This window comes from Epinephelus lanceolatus, chromosome 7 (genome assembly GCF_041903045.1).
Source record: "Epinephelus lanceolatus isolate andai-2023 chromosome 7, ASM4190304v1, whole genome shotgun sequence".
In the NCBI taxonomy this organism is placed as follows: Eukaryota; Metazoa; Chordata; class Actinopteri; order Perciformes; family Serranidae; genus Epinephelus; species Epinephelus lanceolatus.
The window spans coordinates 47654101-47667265 of NC_135740.1; the positions used below are offsets into that span (position 1 = coordinate 47654101).

A 13165-nucleotide genomic window follows, 5' to 3' on the forward strand; every position below is an offset into this window, starting at 1 on the left:
TGGATATATTCCTCCCTGTCATGAGATCTACTAGCTGCTGTACGCACATCACCGCGCTCCGCCGCCGCCGCACTCGCGGCCACAGGCCCAAACTCGGGCTCAAGAGCCGCAGCGGCATTGGACGCGGTGTCAGGCGCGGCGTTCAGCACAGCCGCGGTAACGCTCGAATCCAAAAACATGAACACCTGCCGTCTCAGAGACTGCACATGCTTCAGCTTTGGATCCTTACATCCTAAACTCACTGTCTTAAATCCACTAGCGAACTTGCCGAACCTACGGAGCTCGCTCTCTAACGACTCGTTAGGAATAAACGGCGGAACACCGGACACGGTGATCCGCGTGGAGGGAACTGACAGCGGGGATACCTGCACAAAAGCGTCCCTGATAAACACGCCGCTCTCTATCAGCTGATAGACATGAGCCTCCTCTTTCAAAAACACAACCACAGCTTTGTTCATTCGCGATGCAAATGAAAGATTGTCATGTCCTACCTATTCTAGAACAGATGAAGAAATCAGAGGGAAATCCGGAAAAAACAGGATTAGAAAACCATTCAAACTCCGCGCCACTCGCACGTCCACCACCACGACTCACGCTCACGCTCACACTCACACTCACCGGAAACGGAGAGGAGGGGAGAGGAGAGGAGCCGAGAAGAGAGGAGGGGAGAGGAGAGGAGAGGAGAGGAGAGGAGGGGAGAGGGGAGGAGAGGAGAGGAGGAGAGAGGAGAGGAGAGGAGAAGAGAGGAGGGGAGAGGAGAGGAGAGGAGAGGAGAGGAGAGGAGGGGAGAGGAGAGCAGAGGAGAGGAGGAGAGAGGAGAGGAGAGGAGTAGAGCCGAGAAGAGAGGAGAGGAGAGGAGAGGAGAGGAGAGGAGAGGAGAGGTGACAGGGTGATGTGGTGACAGGGTGATGTGGTGACAGGGTGATGTAGTGACAGCACCTGGTACAGTAGACGCTCACCTGGCAGACGCTCACAGAGCTGCGCTCCACATGTCGACAGGTGAGGAACTGGAAAAAAACTGAGAAGAGTCTGTGTGTGTGTGTGTGTGTGTGTGTGCGTGTGTGTGTGTGTGTGTTGTGGCTCAGGTGTGACTGTGCAGCCCTTCTAACCATAAGTGTTCCTGTATCTGAGTTTACTGAAGACGTTTCATGTCTCATCCAAGAGGCGTCTTCAGTTCGAACAGACTGACGCAGAGTCGCAGGCTTTAAACTCTGCGTCAGAGCCTCAGATCTGAAGACGCCTCTTGGATGAGACATGAAGCGTCCAGTTGGCTTCGATACAGCACTTCTGATCACCATGACCATGAGAACCTTCACCAACATGACCACAGAGTGTTGCTGACAAACATATCTGAGGTTTGTAGACACGTAGGATGGAAACATTTATCTTCACGCTGCTGACAGATGGTCTGAACAGTGGAATAAACCCTGCAGCAGCAGGAGCTCAGAGAGTAACTGGCATCAATGAAGCACCTGCTGAACACCGGCCGGGACACTTTGAGCAAAGTAAAGCTGAAGGCAGGCGTGCACACGGCCTGTAATAAGCAGCTCATATAAAATGCATGGAGCTGTTGTGAGAATCCAGGGTCTGCATTAGAGGCTCTCCTGCTCCCACTCAGGTTAATGAAATTCCATCTGTGGCTGACCGTGAGCGCAGCGAGGAGCTTTATGGAGAACAATTAACCCCAGAGGACCTTTTTACTCTCCGTCTCAAACCAATCGGCCTCCCTCTCATTTGTATCAATTAGGCAGCAAACAGGATTACTGCGGCCGCCTGTGAGACAAACGGGAAAAAGCCTTCTCACTTCAGGGACACGGATACCGACCGAGCGGAGCGGCAGCAACAGCTCAGACTCACAGCACCCTTTATTTAACTGGAAGTACTTCCTGTAGGCTCCAGCTGCTGATAAAGAGTTAGAGTCACCTGCTGCTGACAGCATTAAACATGTGTGAATTTATATTCACAGAAATAATGAAAAGTTTGATTTACACGTTTCATAAACACATTAAAGTTTGAATGGTGTTCAGACGTGAATAAACATGTTCTGTACGTCTGAGAGGAAATCAGTTAAAGTCTGTGACTGCTTAAAATAATTAGAGAAACTGAAGTTGTAGAAACAGTTGAACAGTTCATTAACCTCGGGGACGTGAGTGTTGGACGCAGTCAGAGCAGCTTCATGCATTCATCCTTAAACATCAATCTGTTCCAGAAAACAGTGTCTGAAACTTTTACCTTCTGCTTTAAAACAAGACAACGGTTCATCTTCTGATCAGTTTCTCTGACAGTCGTCTGTCGTCTCTGTGTGAAGAAGGTCAGACGTGATGCAGCTGTAACTGTGAGGTGACTTCAAGGTCCTCAAGTCAAAGAGAAACAGAAAGGAACGTGTTTATTTCTTACAGCCGTCAGTGGGACAGTTACAGCCTGAAATACTTCCTCCTTCACTTTGTACAAATATCTGATAAATGAGCAGCGTCAGAGGAAGTCTACAGATCCTTTATTTAAAGGTGAGCATCAGTCCTTTAAACCTGGACCCTGTTTGGTTCCTGGGAGTCACTCAGGACTGGTTTAACCTGACGACCTCGTGATTTAGAAACAACCCTCACATCACAGTCTGAATCCTCACTGTGAGTCATAAAGTAACCATCAGGACGGTGCTCCAGTTTGAATCTTAAATACAGTCACACAGACATTTTGGGAAAGTTCTTCAGTGTGTGTGTGTGTGTGTGTGTGTGTGTGTGTGTGTGTGTTCAGGTTATGTCAGTGTTAATTAAAGGTGACCACCAACTGATGTTGTGTTGTGTTGTGTTGTGTTGGTGTTCACCTCTAATCAACCCACCTGTGAACACTGTTTGTGACGTTAGCTGAACATGCTGAGGAAGGCCGTGTGGCGAAATTAAAAATTCAAACTGGGGTTCTGTCCTCATCTTCAGTTACTCTTTTACCTCTTGAGTCACACTTCACTTTGACACTGTGGTGTTTGTAGTTTCAGAGCAGTAAAGAATCTGAATACTTTGCAAACCAAACTGAAGACAGGAAGTGACTGAGAGGAAGTAGCTTTGTAGTTTAGCTGCACTGACAATAATCAGTTTGATCTTTCTGGACTCAAACAGCTGGTGACTGTTGTCAGCTGTTGTCAGTCAGAATAAAGTGAATGTTTTAACTCTTAAGGTGCGGACACACCAAACCGACATCAAAGAACTAGCAGCGACGAAAGCCAACTGTTGCGTCGTCTACGTCGCCTCACGTCGCCCTGTGTCAGTTGCATTTGAACACACTACACGGACTACATCCGACGGCCAAGTAGCACGTACGTTCTGCGCCTGCGTGAGAGAGAGCGGAGTGAGAGAGTGGTACATCCTGTCAGCCGAGGGGTTTCCTATCTGTGCAGCCGAGCACCGCAGCACCTCCACGGACTATCACATCCAGACGGTCCCGGTGTTTCCTCCGCAGGCTCCACTTCACTCAGCTGCCCGATAAACCCGCTGCTTCTTCCCACTTTAACCTGAATAACAAACCAGGGCTCGGTGCTCCGGTTGGATCCAAACAGAGAGCCGGGGCTAGCTCAGAGACTAGCGGAGGCTAACTGGCTGTGCTTCCCTCCGGTCATGCTGCGGCTAACGGTCCGCTAGCCGCTCCCAGCTAGCTCCGGTTTGTTATTAGGGTCCGGGCAGCTAAGCTGCCAGGACACTATTGTAATCCTAGGTATTCTTCTTCTTCTTCTTCTTCTTCTTCTTCTTCTTCCGAGGAAATCATACTTCCCATGGGTGAAAACTCTCCAAACTTTGCACAAAGGTCCAGTCTCATGCCAGATATCCTCAGCTGTAAACTCAAGCCAATAGTCCTGATGGTGGCGCTACAGCAAGCGTCTAAAGTTCAAAACTTTGAAAATTCATAACAAATCAACCATACATGCTACAACTTCACAACTTCCATCAAACTGTAGCCCCAATACTGAAGAAATGTTGGTACATTTAAACCTGTTAAAAATTATGAAGTTCATCACTCTGTTTTTTTTCAAAAACCGTAAAACTTCTTAAACCTATCTCCTCCCACAATTTTTGCTCAATTGACACCAAACTTGCTACAGAGCATCTTCAGACTGTCCTACACAAACTATGTTTCTCAGATTTTTGATTTATCAAAAATTGAGCCTACAGTGCATCAAAATGTTTGACTGTAAACGGTACTGTAAACATATACATGCAAATTCTTGCTAAATAAATCTTCAATGTTCATGAAAAAAAGACAAAATTCTAGAGTCATGGTAGATGATGTGTGGCAAATTTCAGAATTTTATCTCAAAAACTGAATTTTTGACAGCATTTTGAATTTTGCTCTAATGTGAACAATTGGAATCAATGTAAAAATGGCAATTTTAAACATCGGTTTTTCACTTATGGAGCAAATCAATCATTGTTACAAACAAATTACCAACATCTCCATGCTGTCTAGAGGCAATATGTGTATTTTCAGATTTTTGTCTTAATAACTGAATTTTTTACAGTGGTTTCAAATCTGCCTTTCCATGCACGTATGGCTGCTTTCCTACACAACAGTGAATAGCTTACTCAGTTTGTGAAGCCACTGTTGAGGTGCTACTTGCCAATTAGCTTAGAGTAGTAGATGACCGTCTTAGGTTCCAGAGGTTGCGGGTTTGAGCCTCAACTGGTGCAGAATCCACATTTTAATGTAAACATCTTCTTGTGCTCCAGCTTATTGCTTAAAATTGCCTGAGTGTGACTGATCACTGTGCAGCATCTTCAAGTCTTTTTTCTGCTAAAAAATCAGCCTTCTCATGCTTGAAAATAAACCAAACTTTGCACAAAGATCCAGTGTCAATACTTCAGTGTGAAACCATCTGAGGCTTCTTACTTTGCACATAGCTCAACTAGTTAAACATCAGTTTTTCACTTATGGAGCAAATCAATCATTGTTACAAACAAATTACCAACATCTCCATGCTGTCTAGATGCAATATGTGTATTTTCAGATTTTTGTTTTGATAACTGAATTTTTTACAGTGGTTTGAAATCTGCTTTTCCATGCATGGACGGCTGCTAAACCTGCACGTCTGGCTTAGTCAGTTTGTGAAGCTACACATGAATTGTCACTGACTAATTAGCTCAGTGAGATAGAAATTGATTCTTAGTCTCAGAGGTTGTGAGTTCAAGCCTCAGCTGATGCAAAAGGCAGATTGTGTTGCTAAATTCCTAAATGTCTTCCAATTCTTCTGCTTGTTGCTCAGAATTGCCTAAAAATGCCCGGACCGACCCATCGCTGCGCAGCAGCTACAATTCAGGTTAAAGTGTGAAGAAGCAGCGGGTCTGTGGGGCAGCTGAGTGAAGTGGAGCCTGAGGAGGAAGCACCGGTTAGCCCCGGTTTCACTACAGGCAGATTCACTCGCTACAGGGGCGAGGAAATAAAACCTGAACAGCCAATCAGAGTGATCTCTCTCACCAACAAGCTCCGCCGCCGATTCAACATGCTCAATCAGCCGAAAAGCCGCCGCTGCCAAAGTGCCGACGGTGCGGGACACACTGCAAAAACTAGGCCGACAGACGCTCATCGACGGCCCGACTTTGGTCGACGGCCAACTGTCAGCTTGGTGTGTCAGGACCTTAACTCTCAGAAGAATCAAGACTTTAATAAAACCATCTTTGAACAGCTCCAAACACAGACGGCAGAGAACATGTTCAATACTTTAAATATTATTTATTCATATACAGGAGTGAAGAAATGACAGAGCGCTGAAATAAAGTGGGTTATCTGTTTTTAATGATCAAACACAAATTCAAACATCTGTTGGATCCAGTTTTTATAACTGCTGTTAAACATCAGTGTGACTGGAGGAGGACGTGTTGGACATTTGATCTTAATTAATCTATAAAATAATAAATGGTTGACAGTTAAAGGGGATCTATTGTGCTTTGTCTTATTTTATGTTTATATACATATATATATATACATGTATGTATGTATGTATGTATGTATGTAGAGTAGAATAATGACCACAGATGTTTAAAGACACCTGGATACAGCGCTGGAGGCAGAGCCATGTTCATTCCTGTAAAAGACACGTGAAGCCAAAATCGCTCCGCGTCATCACCCTGACGATCAGCGCCTCTTCTGCATCACTGGTCTCAGACGCACAGAGACTCACGACTGGGTGGCCAAGTGGTTAACTTCCTGTTTAGCGCTCTGCTGACTTCAATGGGAACAAAGTGATTTAATCTTGCAGCTCATCTGGACTCTCCTGATGTCACCAAACGAACGGTGAAACAAATCATCTCTCGGGGGTTGTGACATTAAAGAATTAAAAACAGATCCACTGATTAACAGTCGTCTCTTTCCTGATGTGAGTCAATGGGAAATTTATTTTGCGGGTCCCATCGCATCATGTGACGGAGCTCTGACACTGCAGTACCACTGTTTGGCCTGACACGGTTGGTGGCGCCTGAACAAAGGTCATCTGCTTCAGCTGTTCACACTACATACACTGCTACATGCAGCTACATGCTAATGTCAGGGAAATGTCATCTTAGCTGCCGATGTTGTTAATTTCTCCCAGATTTCAGATAATATTCCCGCTGGAAAATGTCCGTGTGCAAAGATTCAAGTTCAGAAGCTTTGATTGGAGACTTTTAACAGTAGAAAGTGAAGTTATTCTCAGTTAGTTATTCCCTGGCTGAAATGACACTGCAGAGATATAGAAGCTCCAGAAATGCTGACCAATCAGAGCAGACTGGGCTTGTTTCAGGAGGCAGGAGACCTGGAGACAGCGTTTGAGGCGGGGCTCTATGGACATGGCGTCATGTGATGGACACGGCATCACGTATCAGAGCAGGAAGTCTGAGTTACAGTTTGGCCACTATTTCAAGTTGGCTTCAAAGCCCGGCGCTGTCACTGGGGGGCGTGGCTTCAGACAGAAGGTAAATCAAGGTGTTCATCAGAGACAGGATGAAGAACATAAAGTGTTTTACTGTAAACATGTTCTGGTAAAAACCAAAACTGCACGTATGAACCTGAACATGAGCAGAATACATCCCCTTTAATTTCATCACTAGCTGCAGCTGTAAACGATAATACAGTTAGTCTTCTTTGGGTAGCTGCACATCATCATCATCATCATCATCCTCATCCTCATCATCCTCATCCTCATCATCCTCATATTAAAGTGTCCAGTGGGAAATTTGGAGCAAATCTCATCAGTTTGTCAACAGGCGACGAGAAAAAAACTGTTGTTTAAAATAAGGTGAGACGCGTGTGTGTGTGTGTGTGTGTGTGTGTTCATGTGTGTGTGTGTGTGTGTGCGTGCGTGAGACATTTACATGTAAAAACAAAATGGATATTTACAGAAAAACACCATCAGCTGTGTTTGAACGATCAGCTGTTACAGATCTTTACACGTAAGGCTCAAAGCTTCACTTCTCTGTACACACACAAACACTGCGCACACACACACACACACACACACACACCAGTACAGAGGTCTCGGATCACTAAAGCACACGGAGGGATGGTTTCTTCTTCTTCATCAGTATAATACACCTACAGCTCCTAATTAAAACATGTTTTATATTACAGACATTTTACATTATTTTACATGCAGAGTCTCTGAAATTAAACACTTTAAAGGTTTAAGTCTAAATAATAAAAAACTACTCAAAGGTACCCAACCATTAATTTAGTAAATACATAAAAACACATTAAAAAAAAATCAGATCCCCAAAAATAAAAGTTTTAAAGAAAAGGAAAAACATTTGCAACATAAACACAGAAAAACTCTGTTTTTCTAAACTCTGATATATTTTTTATTTTTAATCGTTTGTTTAATAAATGTGTCTGATTTTGTTCTGGGTCGAGTTTCACTTCTTTTTTACTGATTCTCATTGTGCTCATCGATCAGGACGCGGGCTGCAACAGAGCCACATATTCATGGTGGAATAACTGTCTCAGAAAATTATTATCACTGTCGGCTACAGTGAGCTTCAAAGGAATAAACACAGAGGGGATTTTTTTTAGTTAAACAGAAGCTTTTTATTACTTTAATTAAAACTTGAAGCCTTTTTTTAATGAAAGTCTCCCTTTTAAAAAATAACTAAAATAAAAGGAGATTCTCTGTCTAGTTGTTATAAAGTAACGTAGATGTGTAACGCACACGGGGAGATAACAATGTTCACACCACAGTTAGACCTTGTTGCAACTCTGATCTGTCTCATCAAACCCTGGTTCCTCTGAACAACTAAAACACACAGACGGTAAAAAAGACTTTTAAACCTTAAATAAATAAAAATGTAAATGTTCTTTATCTCCTCATTAAAAAGTTTAATTTCTGTTTTCCCTTTGAGTTTCACCTGAGCTGAATGTTCCAGCGTTGTCATGACAACGACCACAGAGAGACACGCGTTTGTCTCTACGTGAAATTGCATGGCTGATGGTGTGTCGTCAACCGACGAAACAAATGTTGGAATCGTTTTCCTGAACGTTTCATTCAGTATCTGAGGCGGGGGTCGACAGCCTGCAGCTACGGGGCCACATGTGGCTCTGTAACTCTTCTCCAGTGGCTCCCTGCGACTGGCAAAAAATTATACAGAAATTAAAATTGGCTGTTTTTTAAAATTTTCAGTTTTCATGGTTGTTGGCCTTGTGTCATTCTTACACCCTCAATTGTAAAGATGCGTAGCCTGCACACAGGATTATTCAGACGTGATCGTGCGTCATGTGGCTCGTCGCCTTTTGCTTTTTGTTTGGTTGAACTTCAGTAGCGAAGTCTTCTCTTGGATCTGCTGAGCAGAGCCAGCTGAGGATTCTAGATCAACAATAGAGAGTTTAACAGCGCGTGGACACATTTGTTTGTCGCCCCCTTGTGGTTAAACGTATTAGTAAATGCTCATTTAGACCTGTTGGTGATGTTGACGGGTGAATTTAGACTTCCTGTTATCTTCATTATGAGGATCACTCATGTTCTGCAGCTCCAGGCAGATTCTTTCAGAGCTGATTTGGCCAGTGAGTAAAGGTTACTGACCCCTGATCTCAGGGTTCTTCATGAGATGTAGGTTTTCCTTTGGTAAATGTTATTTACTCTCGTCTCTCTAAGCTCCACTGTGAGCACTGCGCTCTGACACATGTGAACCTACAGTCAGGATCTGATGAGCACAACCAAAAAGCACAATTCTCAAAGAATCCAAGTTTCTTATTTCATTTGAATGACTGATTTTTGGATTTCAGAAGTTTCTGTAACAAGGTCAGAACATTTGTCGTAACTCGACCCTTCTTTGTTCTGCGTTTGGTTAAAATAATCTCTTATCGTTTGAAGTTACAGTCAGTTCGATGACGGTGTGTGTGGTGTGTTGTCTCTGCGGATGTAGTGCGCTGTTTAACTGAATAAGGCAAAAAATCAAAGTGCAGTAAAAAATATTGACGTGTTTTTCTCTAAATGAGGTGGAGGGCGGTCAAACTCTAAAAGCTGTGAATGAGAAGCTGTTTAAGTAACAAGTCCACACTGTGTCGGCGACAGCGTCTAATCTGGACGCTAACACAGTTTGGAACGACCGAATGGAGCCAGCTGTGAGGTAGTTTGATTAAACATCAGTAAAATAAAATTACCTCTAAAATCTCTCAGATCTTGTGCAGGCAGCTGCTGCCTGAAGGAATGATTTAGTCTTCATCAGATTCATATTGATTATTATCAGATTGCACTAAAGGTGTGGACTTGATGAGCTGCGAGTGACCGGCTGCAGTCGTGTGTGTGTCACTTGCACCTGGTGACACGACACGAGCACCACGGATCCTCTCAGCTCCATCCTGCTCCTACATGTGACAGACTAATGATAAAACAGCCGCTGTGTCAACAGCAGCACAGAGAACAAATAAACATGTGCCCTAACATGGTTCCTACATGTCCTGGGTGTGTCACATCCACCTGCTCTTCATCACTGGACCAGGTAGGTGGACACGTCCCCCTCATGCTTCATGTTCCGGGTGATGATCTGCTCGATGGCAATGTAAGTTCCGGTGACGAACCCGACCAGCCCGAACACGCTGATGACGATGTTTTTGAGGATGACCAGTGGCGACAGGCCCTCCGTGTAGAAGGTTAGAATCTGGAGGATGGGAGGGAAGATGAGCGCCAGGAAGCTGCTGCTGATGGAGCCCACCAACGAGATGACGAGGTCCAGCTCCGGGATCAGGATGGCGAGAGCACCTGGAGGAGGACGAGGAGCAGAGAGAGACGGTCGAGTTGGTTAACAGACTTCATGACTTTTTTCTTGTCTCAGCTGTTAAACTCTTTAGACGTGTCCACAGTCGGACACACTGAGGAGACACAATCAGAATCACCACCTCACGGCCGCATGTCTCCATCGTGTCTGTCCAGACTCACATGGAGACATGACAGGAGACAAAGCTTCAGATATGGTGCTGCTGTAAAGAAGCTTGTTAGAGAGACCACGCCAGGCGGCAGCAGCACAGACGGCCTGGTGACTGCACACACACTGAGATCTGACCAGAAACACAGACTGACGGACACTGGCTCACTGCTCCACTACATTAGCAGGTATCCCCCAACATGTTATGTCATTACCATCAAGAATATAAACATGGAATATAATTAACACATCATATTTACCATGACCCACCTGATGATACTTAAACATAAACAGCATAATTACAAATACTATACATGTACACCAACACCCTGACCAGATGTCTGCTCCTGAGATATGATGTCACAGTCAAGCTGACCTTTGACCTTTTCACCTTCATTATTTTATCCTGTTAGACATTTGTGTCAAGTCTTGTGAGGTCACATTGACCACCAAAATCTAATAAGTTTATCCTTCAGTCCAAGCGGATGTTTGTGCCAACTTTTAAGTCATTCCCGTACGGTGTTCTACAGATATCGTGTCCATGAGAATGAGACAGATGCGACGTTATATTGACCTTGACCTCTGACCGCCAAAATCGAATCAGTTCATTGCTGAGTCAAAGTTAACGTTCGTGCCAAATTTAAAGACATTTCATCGAGGCCTTCTTGAGATCTCTCGTTTACAAGAACTGGACGGACAGACGACCCAAAAACATAATGTCTCTGTCATGACCTTGAGACCTGTGTCCCGTGACCTTGAGAGTCGTAAACAAAAGTTCAAAGAACATCTGACTTTGTGGTGAAACTTATCAAGACCGTGACCTTTGACCTCTGGCAAGGAGCGTCTTCTTGTGTGATTCTATCTGTGTTCTTCTTATAGAAGACTGATGATGATGATGATGATGATGATGGTGATGATGATGATGAACAGAGAAGCTGGAGGAGGAAGTCACTCTGCTGACACGGTGGGAAAATCAGAACTACAGTAGAGAACAGAAGGTTCAGGAGACGAGAGTGAAAGAAGGGATGGATAAGGAGTAAAGGGAGGATGATGGAGAATGAAGGCAGGATGAAGGAGGACTAAGGTGGAGAAGCAGAGGAGACTCACGAGGTCAGAAAAAGATGACGCGATGTGAAGATGACAGATGGAGAAGGAGAGGGCAGAGACGGCCGCTGCGAGAAAATAAAGCTGTGATTGTGAGGATTGTTTTCCACGCGTTGGCGGCAGCGGTCACCGGGGGCCAGAGTCATCTGTTGCCATGGAGACAGGCATAAACAGCAACAGGACAAAACAAGTGCCTGCTCAGACGCCACGCTGCATTGTCACAACCGACACTGACACACTCCACAGTCAAACCTTGAAATGTCTGCACACGGAGAATCGTTACAAGCATGGACACACCTTCAGAGCTGCGCTCGCTTTGTTACACACACACACACACACACACACACACACGCACACACACGGTTCATCTGTCGCCGTGTACGCTGGCGTCTCCTCACAGCGAGCGGAGAGGATGAGTCGGGTGTTCTTGTCCGACACTCATTACCAGCGCTGGATAAAAGACTCTTTGAACCATAATCAATTGCTCGCTGCTGCGTGTTCACAAAGTCTGTCAAATTAACGTACGGGGCGACGCCAAGGTCGAGCTTTCATGTGACAAGTATGCTGGAAGCTCCTCGCCGCCACATGCTCCTGGGAGTAAACCTGTCACTTCCAGGGAAAGGCCCTCGCCGGTGAAGGGTGCTCTTCAAACTACATTTGAAGCTTTCCTGGCCATCAAACAAGGCGGGCTCTGCGGCGAAGGAGGACGGTGAGGGGGGAGTTGGGCATACCTCGAGATCGCACTGAGCCTTCACAGCAAATGATCCACGAGGCCGCAGCTGAAAGCCGGGCTGCTGTGTCCCAAGAGACGCAGAGCGAGGATCATCAGGCAGATTCAAAGGGCTGAAGGAGGGACGCTGCGAGCACACTAATGCCGCTGTGCAAACCGCCATCTTACACAAACAGAGAGAAGATACTTTCTTCCTGTCGGCCTGCTGGGGCTCAGCTCTGCTGCTCAGTGAGGTGTCTTCAGAGGAGACAATGAGACGCTGCTTTCATGATGTTGGTAAAGTCAGTGTTGATGCAGGCAAGGTGAACGGACGACCTCATCAAGAATTCATCTGTGAGGGTGGACGACCGCAGAGTCTAAAGTCTGTGTGACGACGGCGCTGCCAGGAAGAGGAAATAAATACTCATCTGCAGAGGGTTTATCTTAATATTAGTTTAATAACTCCACACAGAGGGAAACATGTCTTCAACACCTCAACGTGTTCTTCTTTAAACAGATTTCTAATGCAGCTGTTCATGGAAAATTTAGACCAGATATTATCATTAACTCCAGTGTCTCTGACAGTCTCCATCCATGTCAGTGAAAACATGGATGCTTCACACACAGAAGATCTATACAATCAGCACAGTTTCAAGATTAGAGTCACCAATTCAGTATCTGACCAAATGTCTCCCCTTCTGTTCCTGAGATATGACGTTAAAACATGATGATGTCACAGTCAAGCTGACCTTTGACCTTTTGGATACTCACTTCTGTTCCTGAGCTGTGATGCTGAGTAACCGACAGGAAAGTGTTTATAAGTACTTATATAGTGTGACAAACGTGTGTGTGAGGTTCTGTGATCATTAGTGAATGAATTCTTGAGTTACTGCAAAAACACATTTTGTGACATCACACTGACCTTTGACCTCCAAATTCAAGTCAGTTCATTGTTCAGTCAAAGTGGACATTTGTGTCAAATTTG

At 44.9% G+C, this 13165-nt stretch overlaps 1 protein-coding gene across 1 annotated transcript in view; it reads right to left on the reverse strand.

Moving 5' to 3' along the window:
• Positions 1-8619: 8619 nt before the first annotated feature.
• The window catches only part of slc36a1 (solute carrier family 36 member 1), a 59001-nt gene continuing 54455 nt past the window's right edge, over positions 8620-13165 (reverse strand). Inside the window, exon 12 of the mRNA XM_033621851.2 lies at positions 8620-10204. Coding sequence (XP_033477742.1) covers positions 9933-10204 — 272 coding nt within the window. The 3' untranslated portion in view covers positions 8620-9932. The remainder of the gene's footprint in view (positions 10205-13165) is intronic.